This window comes from Periplaneta americana, chromosome 16 (assembly GCF_040183065.1).
Source record: "Periplaneta americana isolate PAMFEO1 chromosome 16, P.americana_PAMFEO1_priV1, whole genome shotgun sequence".
NCBI classification, from domain to species: Eukaryota; Metazoa; Arthropoda; class Insecta; order Blattodea; family Blattidae; genus Periplaneta; species Periplaneta americana.
In genome coordinates, this window is record NC_091132.1 from 84,289,358 (window position 1) to 84,308,962 (window position 19,605).

A 19,605-nucleotide genomic window follows, 5' to 3' on the forward strand; every position below is an offset into this window, starting at 1 on the left:
AAACCATACAAAGTATTAAAATAACAAACAATGTGCCAGTGGTTAAATGTACAATGAGATACAATAGTTTGACAATCTTCAATTGCAGGTGGTCATAAATTACAAAATAGTAGAACATGTTATGGTCTATAGCTCGCTCGTGTTGCTGTATGAGCGGTGTATGAAACCAAAGTCCTGTAAATATAATATGGGAAAGTGTAAATTTTAAATTGAAAGTTAAAAGTGAATGTTGAACGTAAAATCGTGATTTTTAATACTTACACAAATTTAGTTGAGGAGAATGCTGACCTGACCGCAATGTTGTAACAACACGACTAAGCTTTACAGAATACGTTAGCCTTAAAGAAAACTATGCACCAGGCAAACCTAGTGGATTACCAAGAATTTACTTCTTTACAATTTTGTAAATCGGGTTATTTAAATTAGGGAATTGCTCATTAAAGTAAATGCGTATTATTTTGATTTTGGGTTGGGGATATCAGCCTGAACGACTTCAAGCTGGTATTTATTTATTATTTTACACTTTGTTGGCATCCTTACCTTTATTGGTTGGTATATTTTATGTAGCTATATAGTAATCCTCTGTGATGTTTTTAAAATTTGCAGAGTGTCACCTATACTCGTAAGTTCATGGCTATGATTAATTAAATGTGTAGCAAACTTAGATTTATTTCTATTACATATGTTCACACTGTCTATCATTTTAACTTTCCCAAACATTTTTTAATGATTGTATTTAAACCAGAATTCATAAGTGTTCATTATGTGTCTTTGCTTCTATGAGACCTGAGGCGAAAACATTCGTCGGTCATTATGTACCATTTTATGTCATAATCTAATGGTTTAAATGGTTGATTATTGATAAGTAATTATGACGGTAATAAATCCATACATATTTGAAATTTTATTAAATAGTAATTTTGAAGTTTCGTACCGGTATTAATTAGCAGTTTCGGTGCTTACATTAGTATAATTCGAAGCCAGGAATTCATTGATTTCAACGGAAATAGTGTTCAATCTGGAATTCTAGAGAAAGTCGGAAAGCGTTTGTAGAAATCTCGGTTATTAATGATTCCAAATTTTATTATTAACCTTCATAGTGACAGACAGGTAGAGGATTAGGAAAAGTTCATTGCTGCTAACACATTTCGTATTGTTACCCAATGACTGATCGCAGTAAAAGCAACAGACGAGATATCCAACGCTATTGTTTGCACGTGTAGGCTATGCATTTCTTCCCTGCTTGGAAGAGAACAAATTTTTGAATATCTTTATTATTTTATGTACAGAAATAAGTGTTTATTGGCTTTTCTACATTCAAAATATCGAAACTTGGAGCATATACAACTTTAACACTAGCAAAGAAATTTGAAGTGTTTTCTTATATTGGTAGTCTATTGTGTGGATATGGATAACACATAGTAGCAGTTAAAGTACACTACACATTCATTAATCCTTACGAATATATATAAATTCCTTTAGGGCACCGTCAACCAACTCGCAAGCATGCCGTGTTACTTCTGTCCTCACAGTGCTCACGGTGCAGGATCTGTGTCGGCGGGAACGTAGCGCAGTGGCGGCCTACTTGATTCTGTAATGTGTAGTTGAGTTTACCATTGCACTATAGATGATCGGATAGTAAATAAGGATACATTATGCGCTTTGGTAAACACTATTCATTATTCCGCTTGTGCCAACACTAAATTAGGCCTAAAGCCTAAACAACTAAATGCAAATAACCTACATTATAGAAATACATTGTACCAATATAACTAAATACAATTTAATTGTAGCATATACTTGCAACATCTTTTTAAGTGTAGTTATATAAGAACGAAACAATACATTGTCAGTGAAAGTCAGCAATTTACAAATGAAACTCCTACATACTGTATTTTATACACTGGGCATGTTGAAAAATATAAACAAACCATATTGACAAATACAACGATAATACTGGAAAGATGGTTTAAAATTAAAGTGATATAAATTATGCAATGGGTACATATCTCAATTAAGAATCTTAAACTTTCAGGTTTACTCGTTACAGCTCTTGCTTTTTGACATTTTTTGGTTTACACGATATGAACTATATTTTAACATAATGAAACACAACTCTGAACCCTTAATGCACACTTCAAGTTATGATCACTGAGGTTGGCTCTTTCATAGCCTTTGTTACGTTTCATAGCTGAAAATAAAGCTTCACACACATAGGCCGAAGCAAACATTGAAATTAAAGATGCCTCACGCCTATGGAGACGTGGGAATCTTGACTTAGAAAATTAGCTGTAAAAGTGCAGCAACCTACGTCTGTTCCTGTAACTATCAGCCAACTCAATATTACATTTCAAGTTGATTAGTTCCAGTTCGGCATCTTTGGAAGTATCATCAATATTTATGCTAACGGTGTAGCAAATAGATCGAAATCCATTTTTAGGTGACTCAAATCTTGAAATCTGTCTTCAAAGTCATTCATAAGAAAACAACTGGAGATTTTCAACATAACAGCCCATCTCTAAGAAATCAGAGTCCCGGACCACACGTGCCAACCTGAGAAAAAGACCGGGATCGCCATTGGACAATTGACGTTACCATAATGACAGCATATTTTTTAAAGCTTGAATACTACAGAACATATCTGTGATAAATTTGTATTTACCAGCTCTGCGACAAATTCTCCACTCATTTCCAGAAACAAATGTATCTCTTCCAATAATTCGAAAAATCTACACAGAACTTTGCTACATTCCATGAAGTATGTTGCTTCATTCAGGATTAAAATTGTTTGTTGGCGTCAAAGGTCTTCACTTTAACCGATTACTTTCCATGACAAACAAGCGTCTATCTACGAGCCGCCACTACTACCGAGAAGATGCTGTATGCATCCACTGCCCCCTCTGCTCGCACTGAGCCCGCACCGTGCTCAATACCTGCACATAACACCGCGTGCAGCCAGTTGGTTGTCAGTGCTTTAGGGAGAGTTCGTTCAGTGCCGGAAGGCGGCCAGTACCGGACGATAGCGTTTCTAGTGTTTTTAATCACTTTCAAAAGATGGCAGCAACTGTGTCGACCGTAGTTATAAACTGCTGCTACCCTTTGTTGTGAACACCTGCGTGACTTTAATCATTGACAGTGACCGTTGGAACTATTATCTGTTGGTTGTGAATTGTATCGAGTTAAGCAAAACTTCGTTAAAATAAAGGAAATTGTGTAAGTTCTTATCATATCTCATACAAATCATTTAATTATAGTCTACTTAATGCTTTTTGACTTGATTTAATGTAGTTCAAATGATTAGTTCAGAATAATCTTGGTTTCATATTTTCAGTCATGTTGTTTAGTCGGGTACTACCGGACACAGGGCTCTACTATTTTGTGGTATTTATAGTGAGTGTAGAAAGTATTGATACACTGAACAATATTACAGATAAAATTAATTAATATAATTAGTTATTCACTATATATAGTAACAAAAATATACGTCTATAAATTGTACTCTACAAAGTCAAATAAACCCAGTTTCCTCTATTTTAACACAAAAAATAACAAGCAAAAATAATTTATACATTAACAACAAAAATCAACGCACAAAAAATATTGATACATTCCCATATTATGGCTGTTTTTTTTTTTGTCTTTACGTTTGGAGTTTGTATTTCAGGCCTTACTTGTTGCAAATTTGCCTTGAACGAATTCTTCTTTTCAGATGTTTCCATAAATTCTCAATGGGGTTAATGTCCGGAGACTGTGGGGGCGTTTCCATTTACTTTGATGTGTTATACAGAATCCATAAGCGCGTATTGAAAGCGGTGTGCTTGGGGTCATTATCTTGCATAAATACAAAATCATGTCTAATCCCCATTTTCTTTGCAAATGTATGAAGATTGGTCTTTGGTTTGTTTATATACTGTTGGTGAACCATGACGCCATCGATAAAATGCAAGGTCCCTATCCCAGAGGTACTCATGCAGCCCCATACCAATACAGAACAGCCACCATGTTTCACAGTGAGTTGGAGATTTTGCTTTTGTAGCTCTGTATTCTTCGTCCTCCAGACTTTTCTTCTTCCATCTGAAGAAAAAAATATTGAATTTAGATTCGTCAGTAAAAATGACTTTGTTCCAAAATTCTTGGGTGGTGTTGATGTGTGTTTTAACCAAGTGTAGTCTCTTCTTTCTTTTTGTTCGCTTACAAAGAATTTTCGTCGGGCTGTTTTCCCATTTAGTTCGTTAGCTCTTTGATAGTTACGAACAAGTCATTCTTGACACTAGCTGCTAATTTTGATGCAGTGATTTGAGGATTTTGCTTTACTATGGTTAATTCTCTCTCAGTATATACATCCAATTTTCTAGGACGTCCTGATCTGTGGCTATTTTCCAACGATTTTCTTTCGCCAACTTTATCAATTATATGCTGAATAGGGTAGTTCTTGGTCTTCCAATTATTTTACTAATTTCATTTAGCGATTTACACTCATTATGTAAACGAATAATTATCCCTCTCTCTTCGACTGTAGTCTCTCTTCCTTTGCGCCCCATTACAACGTTGATTTGCATCCACGAAACAACACACCTGTACAGCAACGTACTCAAGGCCAGACTGAATAACAACGAATAATGCCCATGGCTTGTCAGTATATTTTTTCATTAATAATCTTCCTCGTATGTAATTGTGAAAACTTTGTAACTAATTCAACAGTTCATAGCATAAATACACGTCAAAAAATGACTTTCATACTTCATTGGCATGTCTATCGTGCTATCAAAAAGGAGTGCGTTATATGGCAGTAAAATTTTTAATAGCCTCCCTATCGTTATAAAAATGAAACTCAAAACATAAGATTATTTAGGGCCAAATTAAAGAAGCACCCAATTTCTTACGCCTTCTGTAGGTGAATTCATACCATTCAATAACGCTTCATGAAATTGATACTAAAACTTTGTGTTGTACTAGTAGATTATATTGTAAACCTCGTCTATATATATTTCATCTAGACTGTGACTATAAATTAAGACTTTATAATAGTATTAAGTTTTTTTGGCTTGTTCCATATTCTAGCTGTGAAGTAATGTATGAGTAATACAATACAATACAACGTTACCAGAACCACCCCCACTCGACTGCACGTACACTTGCTATTTAATGAAACGTAGTATTGTATCATTACTTTTTGTGTGTATTTCTGCCATTTCGGATTCTTCTATTCTAAACCAAAATTTCTTTCAAAATTGTCTCATTCCTACTTCAAGACTCAATCAAATAAAGTGTAAGAGATTATACTCGTTTCACGTTTTCACCAAATATCACGTGCATGCGTAATTAATGCACAATTTTTGTAACTTGCTTTAGGTGTATCAATACTTTCTACTCTCACTGTAAATATTTTTTCGTAATTCAATTTAATGTTTTGTAATTTATAGAACATAAATGATGTCAGAAGCTAATCCTAATCCATCGAAAGGGAGATAAAAACCGGATGAAAGAAAATTTCATATAAGCAGAAAGAAACACACAATTTTATTATCTTTAAGATATTGAAACTGTTCGCATTTTGTGCGGAGAAACACGTAATGAAGACTCGATCCAATGCTCTTCTTGTAAAATGTGGGTTCACGAAGTTTTTGCCAGTGTTTCGAAAACATTGGACAACTAGGAATGCGATTATTGTCAGCATTAAAATATGTCCGGTACTGTTCTCCATTTCAAAATATATGCAAAATTTATTTTCAGTTTATTTCTTTGCAGCATTTTTGAGATTCATTTTTGAAGTGTCCATATTAAAAATAATAGATGATTTGTTAATATAATGTTAAAGGAAAAATAAAGTTAGTATAATAATTGATTTTTTAGAGAAAAACTTTCATGGTGGGTTGTAAGAACGCATTTGTTCCTTCGTTAGCTGCTAACGGACCAATAAGTTTGAAAGACGCGTTGCAAGAAACATCTTTAGTGTTATTGGTCCGTTAAAGGATTCACTAATGCAGAGATCTGATTTCCCTCCTATAATAATATTTATTCCTCAGTTGGACAGCCATCTTATGTATATTTTATGTTTGGCGAGTAGTTTATATATTTTGATTCATCATGTTACCTGTATGAGATTCAGGCATGCGATATTTTGTGTGTAGTTTCTCACTGAATCTTCTGTTCCTGATTTCTTTCAGGTTCGTATTAGTCTAAATTTATTGCAAATTTTGACAACAATAAAATTAATTTCTCACATCAGTCAAGCAGCTGATGTTCACTTTTTATTCATTCACGTCCTATTGCGACACTTGTGAAATCCAAAGATGCTTGGTTAACGATCCAATAAGTAGTGGCCCGTTAAATTTCTCTTCTGCAACCCGACAATCCACTAATTAATGGAGGAATAAATTATTTATAGGTATTTTTCTTGCAACCCAGCATCAGTGTCCTGAACTGAACGAACTCTCCCTATTGATATGAATGTTGGAAAATATGCAATTTTCTGGTTAATTGAAACTTTGGATATTTCGAATTTTTTTTCAAATTCTCCTTAGAGTTCGAATTTAAAAGGGTCCTCTGTTATTACTTAAACTTAAATATCTTGGTCTGGAAATTATTTTCATGTTCATAAAATAACTGACACCCCAGGTAATTAAACACATTTAATTCTTCTAATACTCTATTTTTATTATTCCCAAGAAATTAGCATTGTTGCCATATTTAGCGATAAGTCGCTAAATCTAGGGAAATTTGAATCAGTCTCGGCAACAAATTTTGTAAAATACGATTAGCGACTTTTTTTGCTGATTTTTATGTTCTTCCACTTTTTTCTGTCTTTTTTTAATTTAAATCATTCAACTAAAGTCATGCACTTCTTAGTTTTAGAAGAGGTATGGGTGCATGACTGAGTAGTCTAATGATTCATATGTGAAAGCCCTGATCTCATATATTTGTGATCAGTGATCAGGGATGAAAGATGCTGATTCAATGTCAAGTCTCTCTCTCAATGCTACTGCTCCAACACCCATAAACGGTGGCAACTTTGATTGACACGTGAAGTGTCGCGAGCATGCAATTTTGTTCTTCCCCGTAACGTGGAGATTGTCCACTCCGAAACGATCCAAGGCAATTGAGTTTTGTAATTTTGTGCTGACAGTTCTTGTGAAGCAAATGAGACTGTAGTTTTTACTGGTTTTAATATATTTAAATATATGTTTAAAAAGTGTTAGGTTTTACGAAAAAATTGTAGCCTGAAAACGCTTAGGTGAAAATTTCCTCACTTACAATTTGCCAGAAAGTGTAGTGTCAGTGATTGGATCAAGTGCAGTGTATTCACAATCAGCTATTCCCACACCTTCCACCTCAACAATACAACCAGACTCCGCAGAAGTGGGTGACAACGAGGAAATTATATTTTTCTCCGCATATGTAGGTTTTTCTTATTTTTATTTAGTGATATTTATTATTAATGTTTAGCGAAATTTATGGGGATATTTTAACAAACTCTGGAGAGATTTAACTACTTTTTGTTGAAAAGTTAGCGAGATTGTAGGGCGATATGTTGGCAACAGTGGAAATTAGTTTAGTCCTGATGAAGAGACAGCCTGTCTGAATGGTTGACCGCAATGAAGTGCATGAACTTATGCCCTATAAATCTCGGAGAGCCAGTGTTTCATCACAATAATTATAATAGCAAGTCAGTCGGTGCGTGACTGTTGCTTCAACTGCCGCTTCCTGTCCGTTCCAGGAACCCACATGCGAATTTTTATACCGATGGCATTTTTCACAGGTCACTGTCACTTTTTACATCATTGTACACACACTCCATCTGAATCAATTATGAAAGTCTGTAATAGGAAATTTGACGTTGTAAATATACTGTAAAGTCATTATATTTATATTCTTTTTTATTTGACAAAAATAGTATAAATATTTGTTGAAAACTGTTTAAAAAGTTCACCCATGCAGCCCAGAGATAGGTATATGAGAAAATGGTATAATACAGTATAGACACATTAAAAAAAATGTTTATTTACATACTTATTCTTCGTCTTCTGTCTTCTCTTTAATTAAGCAGCTATTATCCAGTATATTCTAAACATATTCAGCAAGATGTTTTCGCGTTATCCTACAGAATTCAGTCGAGTATTTTAATTACTTTGTATTTAAATTGTATTTACATTTTCTCTTTATGCTGAAGATCGAAAGTTATTATCTAACGATTATAATGTTTATTTCATTTCTTAAAGTGCATCCTGCAGTTTATCCACACGTAAGTAAAGTTATGCAGTATAGTAAAATTAATCTATACGAGTGATTTTCAATTAGGCGACAGTTTCATATTTCGACTCCTTAGGCCTAAGGTGTTAGGTACAGTTTACAGCAGTAAAATGTTTGGAAATATTTAACATTTTTTTCCTCCATTGCTGTATCTTGTACAATAATGAAAATTGGTATGTGTATAACACTATCCTTTTACTATATATTATGAAAAAAATATTTTTTACCATTTAAAAAAATTATTTTTTTTTTTTTCAAAATTCAGGATAGTGGCAGTTCACTGTGTAGTTCCCTCATAACTCATAAACTTGTTAACATTTTCGTGTTCTCTCTCTTTTATTTTATTGCTGAAACTCAAGTTTACAATATCATGCTCTTTCAATTACATTCCTTAATAAATAATATATTTTTTTTAATTTTGTGTTAGAAGAAAATAGCCTACTGATATTTGACTATTTTTTTTAAGAATTTATTTTTTTATCAGAAATCTATCAAAGGTAGAGAAGTGAGTTTGCATCATATTAGGTATAACATGCATAAATACACAAAAAATATTTCATCACAGAATGTTGGATAGTTTTTGAGTTATGAGGGAAACGCTTCATCACTGCACAGTGAACTGCCACCAATTTGAATTTTGAAAAAAAAAAAATATATATATATATATATATATATATTAATAATTTTTAATAATTTTTTAATCGTAAAAGTATTTTTTTCATATAGCAGAAGGACAGTGTTTTACACATACTTACTTACTTACAAATGGCTTTTAAGGAACCCGAAGGTTCATTGCCGCCCTCACATAAGCCCGCCATCGGTCCCTATCCTGTGCAAGATTAATCCAGTCTCTATCATCATATCCCACCTCCCTCAAATCCATTTTAATATTATCCTCCCATCTACGTCTCGGCCTCCCCAAAGGTCTTTTTCCCTCCGGTCTCCCAACTAACACATACTAATTTTCATTATTGTACAAGATACAGTAATAGAGGAAAAAATGTCGAATATTTTAAGAATTTTACTGCTGTAAGTTGTACTTAACCCCTTAAAACTGTTTAATGTGCTGGCAGAGACATTTTAAATAATTTCCGTAAAGAAGATCTACACCCCTTGAGTTTCTTCTAAGTTGTCTTGGAAAATTACTGCAAAATAGGAAGGAAAAAATATTATATATGCAATTTGTCATTAACATAAATGTCCTTCATATGGCCTGTTGAAGATCAAATGAAATATTTTCCCAAATGTTATGTTATTTTTCTGAAGTAAACGTATGTTTATAGCTATAATAATTACTATTTGTTATAAAGAGTAATTTTTCCATCAATAAAAAAGCAACGAAGGGATATTATACTTTGTCCCCTCAAGTTCTAATTTCACCATAGGGAAGAAAGGGAATTTTTTTCTTTGCTTTAATACTGTAGTATGTGTGCTAGTACTGATCCAAGCTACAGTGAGTAGCAGTGTGTTGTAGATAAAAATTGCGAGACTGATATTTCTACAAATATTTCTCTTCAGAAACTGAGGTTAGAATGCAAATCGATTGCCATTAGCATGGACTATGTATAATTCAGTGTAATAATAGTAAAATTTTGATAACATAATACATTTACTTATTGAAATATTCAATGTCAAGAGCCCAAACTTGGGGAAGTACAACCTAATTTCTAGAAGAGGCAAATCAAAGATGACTACTTTGTCATTGGCATGGATGTATTTTGTCCATTTCAAAGATGCTTTGCCATTCTAATGATATTTAGTTTTTATTGAAGCATGTGTGATTTATATTTTTACAAGTTATTAGTCAAAATTAAACAAACTAAATTAAAGTTAAATGACATTTGCTAGTACATTGATAGTAACAATTTCTATGTATTTACACAGAGCCTAGTTACGAATCATATGAATATTAAAAAAAATGAAGTAATTTCTTTGCATGGTTGGTTTATATTAGGCTTCAGGTTTTCTACTAAGTTTCATCATTAGAATTAAGGGTTGAGTCATTAGCATGGCCTCAATGTCATTAGCATGTAGCATCAACTTTTTAATAAATAGAAAAAAAACAGCTGTTTCAAAACTGATTACATCTAATGTTGTGTAAGACTTTCTTCCCATAATTTTATTATAGTGCAAATGTTGTCTTATCAGTTATCAAACATATTTAATGCTTACTTTAGAGTTAGGCTAAGTTCCAAAATATTGTATCATAACCAACGCGATCACTATCACCGTGATCATCATCTTCTTTTCTACTTCTTCTTCTTTTTCTTCTTCTTCTTTTTCTTCTTCTTCTTCTTCTTCTTCTTCTTCTTGTCATCATCGCCGACATTAAATTGAGGTAGGGTGTGTTGAATTTCTAAGCGCAAAGAGTGATTGGCGTGGATATGATTACGATCTTCTCTTAGTACTTGGTTATTTAACGACGCTGTACCAACTGCTAGGTTATTTAGAATCGATGGAATTGGTGATAAGAGTTGGTATTTGGCGAGATGAAGCCGAGGATTCGCCATAAATTACCTGATTTTCGCCTTATGGTTGGGGTAAAGCTCGGTAAAACCTAACCAGATAATCAACCCAAGCAGGAATCGAACCCACGTTTGAGCGCAACTCCGAAGCAGCAGGCAAACGCACTTCAGCCTGAGCTACGCCGTTGACTGATTACTATTATTCAAAAGTGTGTGTGACATCCCTAAGTGCATTGAATTTAAACTCCATATATATAATACTTCTAAAACTTTTGTTAGACAATTTTGTTAAATTTTGAATTTATTGTTTTGGTCTTATTATATATATATATATATATATATATATATATATTTATTTATTTATTTGAATGATTTTAATTATGAATTATTTTTAGAATAGTTCTTTTAACACCAAAAATGAAATATAAAGTTCCAATATATTTATGATTTGTTGAAAATACTCATCGTTGCAAAGTTATGTCATTAATAACAATATATTAGGCCTACTATCTACGAATTTGTTATGCAAGTTTTATAATTTTATATGTTGAACCAAAAACAAAATTATTCCAGTTGGAATAATAGGTTCATTGGACTAAGTCCGTGTGTATCTCTCATAGTCGGGTAATTTATTTCGTCTGCGTGTTATAATTATATGGCAGGTCACAGTGACAGTGCGACGTTGTCAGTATGTTTTATTTTGTGAATTACAATAATATTTATGGGAAAAATGGTGTAACAATAGCAGGGGAAACTGAGGTACTTCGAGAAAACCTGTCCCGAAACCTTGTTTGACCGTAAAAAATTTCACTTGGCTTCCAGAGATTTTAATTCGGATCTTCTTCGTAGATAATCGATAATCTAGTTCAGCGATGGGGAAAAGTAGCACAGTGTGTTCCCTTCCCCTCAGTCATAGTTGAACCCCTCCCACTGCTAGCTAGCAGACTACTCATTCCTATATCTGTTTCTGTCCAAATCGCGACCACAAGTCTGCGAGTATCAGTGGTGGAATCATGTCCCACAGCAAAGTAAAAAGATACATAGATACATTTACAAAGACGAATGAGAATATAAGTACCTTTGTGTTCCTCGAAACAACAAAGCATTGTGTTCGTTGGGCAACAAGGAGGTATTCTGCTCCTTATTTAGTGTGTTCCGGCATTTTAAATCCCTCCATGAACAGAATTATAGTGAGAAGAATTTGGCAGATAAATATATGAATTTGTATTTTTATCGTGGTGACAGTGTTATAAGAGAAATCCTGATATTACAGTATCGTGACAGTTTTGTGTAGTAGTTTCACAGATTAAACGCTAATTTATGTCCTTTTTAAATAGGATCAGAAATTGGAAGAATTAAAACATTCATTAAAAACTAAAGACGAGCGAGCTTCAGTTTCTTTAGCAACATATATACTTCGTGTTAGTTACCTTTTCTCAAAACATATAGTAGAGAAATTTAGGTGTTCTCGGAAGGGAGTAACAACTTCGGCCTCAGGTTTTATAACATGGTAATAGCTAAATTCCTAAACATACAATTTGCTAATGCCGCTTATTTAAAAAGAAATCAATTAAAAATTGCTGTTAACAGAGATAATTTAAAGTTCAATTATTGTAATATCTGTGTTTTTCTCTTCTTCTTTTTTACTTTTTACTCTGTTATTTAATAAAAATGTCTTAACATTATGTGAAATACTCCCTGAGCACGAGTATGTAACTTACTCTTTCTGGGGCTGCTAGAGTATTTTATGTTAAAAAAATCAATGTGTATCTTTGTTCTGGCAATAAAGTATTATTATTATTATTATTATTATTATTATTATATTGTTGTTTCTTTTGTAACTTTATTTATATATTTGTTAATTATTCGTGCTATCGGTTCATCTGTTGCAAGAAAAGTATTTGCATTCTATTTACTTTGTTCATTACTCATTCGATCTGTTTACCGAATGAAGTAACACAATTATTATTTTCGTTCTATTTATGTAAATACATTTTAATTGCTCAAATATAAACGCTTGTTTCGTTCTATTAACATTTATCAGCACCTTATTAGTTTAGGTCAGGAGTATAACACAACTATTACATCGCGTTTCTACTGGGTTACGCCACTGCACAGCTTTGGACTCGCCTTGTAAACAATCAAACGAAATACGTCTGACCTTGCTGTTTTAGATGTGGAGTGAGTAAGTTGCTGCTTATGTTCGTTCCACCCTTTTTCCCCATCGCTGATCTAGTCTTCCGGCTAACGGTGCGTATTATCTTTGGTAGTACCCACGACAATCGATCATCTGTAAGTCAACTGTTGTAATATAGCTATCTTGTACTGATGGGCTTTTAATGTTTTCCATTACAAACTGTGAATCGTTATTATGCATTTTAGGTTCAGCAGACGTCAAGGATTGTAAGGCGTCTCCCATCATACCGCCTTTCTTAACAAATCTTACAGAGTACTTAATAACCTGCAATCTACTGAGAAGTATTCATTATTCTACAACACAGTCTTTATTTCGTCCTCTGCATAACAAAAATTAGGCCTACAACGTCATTGAAAGCAATACAGCATGAAATTATTTCCTCTTTGAATTTATTGTGAATGAGGTAGTACTGCTTGTATAATTGCAGTTAATAAGATCTGGAATTTCGTTCTCTAGCGTTGGATTTTATACAGTGTGTATACAAGGTGAAAGTGAAATAGCCTTGCAGATTTCCAGAGCGAATAGTTCATGTTGTATGTAACAAAAAAACTATAATAACATATTGGTGGAAAGTTAATAGTTTTTTCAGAAAAGAGTCTTTTTTCCCCAAATGTTTAACAATCTCTTATTCGGTAACTATTGCGAGTAGGATTGTGAATTTTTTTCATATCGATAGGAAATCTAATAAAGAATAATTTATCCCTCTGGCATATTTTAATAGCGTGCATGGTTTTCGCGTAAATTTAATTTTTAAAACTTCTAAATTCAAGTCATTGCACAATGTGAGCAAGTGGCAACGTCTTGGCAGAGAGTAGCTCACCTACCAAGACACATTATGATAATAAATGATAGAAATAATTTTAGTTGTGTCCTTTAAATGTGCAGAAATTTGATCCGAACAAATGTAACCTTTTAAAATTCCTTTTTAGAACGGAAACTTATATTTGTTTGGATCATATTTCTGCATATTTGATGAACATAACTACAATTCTTTCAATAATTTATTATCATAATACACTGCTCTCTTAAATTGACAGCATATAGGGGATTAAATTAATGCCTTTTCCAAAACACGCTAGGGAATGTTTCATATAAAACAATTTTTATCTCGAAAAGGAAGCAAAACTATCAAAGTTGGTTTTAATTTTTTGTTTGAAATATCTCAAAGAATAAACCCCTGAAATTAATGACATTACTTACGGTTCATACTTTATACTGTGCAGGAAATAGCCTTTTGTCTTAAAGTCTTAATCTGCCGAAAAAATGCAAATATTAGCTCTGGTGCTAAGCAAATGAAACATCGAATCTACGAGGGCCTGAGGTCAATAAAACAAGCATGCTCCAAGATGTTTTCGGGACGATTATAGACTGCTAGAAATGGAACGTGTTCAGAGATGACTCTGCATTTCAGCTACTGTAAAGTTAAGTCACAAAATATTTCTCAGACAATTTGAGAAGTTCCTGCGCATATAAAGATTTAGCATTCTCGTACAAAACTCCACAGGCTATATAGTAGAGCGCCTAAAGTTAAAAACGATTTTAATATCATGACTAGAGGGCGAATCTGTGTAAGTTGGTCCGCAAGGTTAGTATGTGTTATGTCGCTTTGCTTTTCTGACACCAAATTGTTATGGCGTCTCATTTCTGAACACCAATTTTTGTTACGCGCGACAACTTCAGTCGGATGGCTTGCAAAATGGATGACCACTGCATTAGACTCCCACCAAAGACCAAACTCAAACTTATCAGAATTTCTGACACCACCATTATAATACACATTTTATAATGTAAAAAGATTTATTGTACTTTATTTACACTTATCTTAACATTTTACTTGTTCAGCTAATTTTACTCATCATACTTAATTTAGCTAATATCACTTGTTTTACTTGTTATGCTAACTTTCTTAATTCAGATGCAAGATTCAATTAATTACAAACAAAACTATATTTTATTTATTGACTTTTGTATATACTATATATACTTTTGTAGGCTATATACGATATAGTATATACAGTCACGAAGCTTGCGTTGTTGAGAGTACTAGGAACAGTAGACTGTGCCGATACTATTTCGCATTGCCTGTAATGGGGCGATAGTAGCGATCCTAGTGGTTAGCAACTATCTATGGATGCATATTTACTACAATTTGAACTTCGTGACTAGACTGTGCTAACATGATGAATCGCTTACAAAAAGTAGCCTATCTGTTATCTTCATTCTTGTGTACAACACCTGATGCCATAATTTCTCAAACAAGAATAAAACCCATTAAATAAATTACAAAACAAAAATTGGATCTAAATAAAAACTAAAGACAACATACAATAAAAAAAAAAGTAAAAGCCGAACTTAACTCAACTTTAACCTCACAACTGCTTCATCATCTCAACTCTAATCCACGAACTTTATTGAAATACTGTATATTCTGCAATCCATATTTGTCAAAAACCTAATAATAGTACAATAATAAAATGTGATCCAATCCTCCACGCAATTTGAAGCAACGGGTTTTTGTATTCTCAACAACCGCATCCCACCTTCAATCGGCAAAGTACTCTTAAGACGTTTATCCCTTAAGAAAAATCATAGTGTCTTCAGTATTACGACAGTACGAATTAGTACATTGGATTATCTTTAACAGCAATAACGTTATAAGTGAAACAATACAATTCCGCTCAGGAAAATAATTCTGTTAACATTCCATCATCGGTAGCCAATTATAATTAAATACAATCATACGTGTCGACCTTACCACATTCTAGTGCAGTACGATTATTTAGTCCTGACAGTCGCAGCCAATGTGCGCCTTGGTCAGGCGAGTCTATTTAGTTACGCCAAGGGGTGTTAGGGTTATTCACTCGCCTGTCTTAGAAGAGATCGGATGTCATGCGTGCAGTAGAGTGGTATGTTTCCAGTACAATTAAGGTGTACTGCATTCCTTTACCACCGTTCGCCCTTATCTCTACTCCGGAACTCTCCACACTCCTCCTATTACTTCCCCTCTTTCGCGTCGATGAGCTGTCAGGACTAATAATCGGTCTGTATATACAGTCACGAAGCTCGATACGTAGGGAATATGCATCCATAGATAGTTGCTAACCACTAGGATCGCTACTATCGCCTTATCACAGACAATGCGAAATAGAACCGGCACAGTCTATTATTCCTAGTACTCTCAACAACTCAAGCTTCGTGACTATATATGCTAGACTGTGACCTTACTTTGACGTGGCATGAATGAATACACTTATTGAAGAATGTGATTCGTGTCTACGTGAGTGACATCGTCTTCTGGCGTATGACCAGAGTTCATAGCTATGTCAGCTAATTCCCTCCCTGTCAGACAATACATTATTCTCAATTTATTAACTGCCTTCTCGAGGCTTTTATAACGCGTTACAATATTTCTCAAATATTTTCTCAGAAGATCGTAGATCATAGACCAATGGAGTAAGTATTACAGGGTATTTATACCCTGGTTCACAACAGTGTGCATGGACTGTGTTGCTACTGCTCGCGTCGCGCCTAACCTGTTTCTTTTTCTAACCGCACTCAGATCCGCCCTCTAGTCATGACTAATGTTTATGAGTAAATTGATTTTCAAATTAAAAAAAAAGTGCATCATGTCTGGACTCGAGTTATGGAATGAACGCTGAAATAAAATTTCCTCATAAAATTTGGGCCAGTGCATGGGACACAGCTGTGAGCAGTATGGGATGAAGATAAATGCAAATAAGACCAAGACCATGGTCATAGGAAGAAAAATAAAGAAGGTTAACTTGCGAATTCTAAATGAGGCAGTAGAGCAAGTGGACAGCTTCAAATTCTTGGGGTGTACTATAAGCAGTAACATGAGCTGCTACTAGGAAGTCAAAAGGAGGATAGCAATGGCGAAGGAAGTTTTTAATAGAAAAAGGAGCATCTTCTGTGGATCTCTGGAAAAAGAACTAAGAAAGAAACTAGTGAAGTGCTTTGTATGGAGTGTGGCATCGTATGGGGAAGAAACATGGACATTACGACGAAGTGAAGAGAAGCGATAGAAGCATTTGAAATGTGGATATGGAGAAGAATGGAACGTATGAAGTGAACAGACAGAATAAGAAATGAAGTTGCGTTGGAAAGAGTGGGTGAAGAAAGAATGATGCTGAAACATATTAGGAAGAGGAAAAGGAATTGGCTGGGTCACTGGCTGAGAAGAGACTGCCTACTGAAGGATGCACTGGAAGGAATGGTGAACGGGAAAAAATATCAGATGATAGACGACATTAAGATATATGGATCATATGACGAGACAAAGAGGAAGGCAGAAAATAGGAAAGATTGGAGAAAGCTGGGTTTGCAGTAAAAGACCTGCCCTTGGGCAGAACACTGAAGGAATGAATGTATGAGATTGATGACCACCCAGCATTGTGATGGATTTGAGGACTATGCTGGGTAGTGAAATCCGGTTTCAAAAATCCACTATTGTTGGGGGATTATCGTGCTGACCATGCGTTACCCTTGTACTGATTATATCATTCACCTCTGCTGAGGCATGTGGACGTGAGGCCTGTAGTCGGCTGGTCCGCCCTTTATGGACTAACTCGTCACAGATTACTATCATGACCATTTATAATATGTGCGTTTCTTACTCCTTTTCAGGGACATGGAGAAGTCAAGTCAGTCTGAGGGCGATGAATACACAACCACAATGAAGGAACCGGTGAAGACGGCCGGACGATTTCGAACAGCACTGCCTCAGGTACCGAAATATGTATCTTGTTAAGTTAGGTTATCCCTAGACCTCGGATTTTAGGTTAAATGCCCATTTTTTTCTGTGGGGTAAACAAAAACTAGTTAAATATCTTCACATTTTATATAAAATATATACGTTTGAAAGCGGTTTTATGAAACCTAAAAATGCCTATTTTGCTCATTGATACCTATTTGTAAGGTTTCAGAGCCTAAAATTGCATATTTCTATTTGTTACGTATATATTTTGAAATTTTCGTGTAGCAGTGAAAGAAAAAGTTTTGAATGGATCGTGGGGTGGGTATTGTTCAAATATCCTGTAATAGTTTTGTTGTAGGAATGAAGAAATTCCTAGAAGGTGTCTGGTTTTGTTGAGCATTTGAGCAGATCATAGGAATGTGATGACTTGGGAGGATGTAGTTCCCCCTGAAGAAATCAGCATGGCAAATATTGCAAGATTTAAATGTGCGTCCATTGCTTTGGTATCATTAGGAAGAATTTTTTCGCTTATTAAATGATTGTCTAAAAACAAAAAGCAAAATTCCGCAATAGAGAATTAGAAAAAAAGTTTATATATTGCAATGCCAATTATGAATAATGTGCTAATTGTAAATACATTGGTAAATTAATTAATGTAATTGTAATATGAGCACTTATGTATTAGCAGTCTTAGAACAATGAGGCCGATGAATTCATTAAAAATTACGTAATTACATACCAGTATTCATAATTTACAAAAAATAAAGTTTCTAACCGCAATATGTTTTCACTGTTATTGTCAATGTATCCGTAATGCTTAATACCCGCTAATTAATTGCATTGTTATAGTTACTGTAGCTCTAGTTTATGTGGATAGAGATTACATTTTAGCTGCATAAAATAGTATTTTAACTGCTTGAAATATATTATATTTTTAGGTGCCTAAATCTATGTTTGTAATGCTTATTTTGATAAATTCATGGTCTATTTTAGGTACCCAAAAGTTAGTTTTTAAGTGCCTAAAAACCTGAAATCTAGTTATCACTAAGCTAAACCAACTATAACACTTCAAACATAAACTATAGGATTGAACTTATAAAAAGTAAATACGTAGTTCCATTATCAAGTGTGATGCTGAAAGTAACATAATACTCTTGGTAGAGTTGCCAGCTGTGCAGTATGCTTTACCTTACTTAAAAAAAGAGATTGAATTTCCTGAAAAATTATAATAGAGAGACAAACTTTTTCACCAATCATTAAATAGACTCTTCCTGAGTTGATTAATACCCACAGTACAGTAAGTACTATAACTAGGATTATTTTCTTTCTCTTAGTGAAAGACCTGCCCTTGTGCAGAATACTATGAATGAAAAAACAATTATTATTTATTTTAGTTGTTTATGAACATAACAGGCAGAGCCCAATTACAACGTTCAAGACTTACAATTTACATAATTTATCAAACACAAACAAGGAGAAGAAACATACTCTTATTAAAAACAGAAATAAAATAGAAAAGAGAGAAAGGAAAAAGGAAATTGAAAATAACGTGTGAATGTAGCTTGAAATTAACTAATAATAATATTCTGCAAAATATAATAATAAATTAATATATTCATATATGAGGTCCCGCCGTCCTCATTGAATAATCAAGACTACTATTTTATATTAGTAGTCAACATGCAGGTATTTTTCTCAAATTGATAGGTAAATTATTCTGTATTTAGAGAAATTCATGTTGAAAATATCAACATTCGGATGAGGATATAATTTGTTGTATAATTGCAACATTTGGGAAACTGGGGAATTTTTGTGTGAGTTAGTATTTGTCCTTGGTATGAAAAATAATTTCTAAATTTTGTATTAAGTTTGGGTGCATATAATGTTATATAATAAAATAAACTAACACAGTCCAATAATTTTATAAAGAACGTTTAAAGATTGACAATTTCGTCTAATTTGCGAACTAGTAAAATGGA

The 19,605-nt window shown here is 33.7% G+C and overlaps 1 protein-coding gene across 3 annotated transcripts in view; it reads left to right on the top strand.

The window, feature by feature from the left end:
• LOC138716546 (facilitated trehalose transporter Tret1-like) overlaps window positions 1-19,605 on the top strand; it is a 277,647-nt gene that overhangs the window by 175,356 nt on the left and 82,686 nt on the right. For all 3 annotated transcript variants that reach the window (XM_069849703.1, XM_069849704.1, XM_069849705.1), the window contains one exon: window positions 17,557-17,656. In XM_069849703.1, the coding sequence (XP_069705804.1) occupies window positions 17,561-17,656 (96 nt within the window). In that variant the 5' untranslated portion in view covers window positions 17,557-17,560. The remainder of the gene's footprint in view (window positions 1-17,556; window positions 17,657-19,605) is intronic.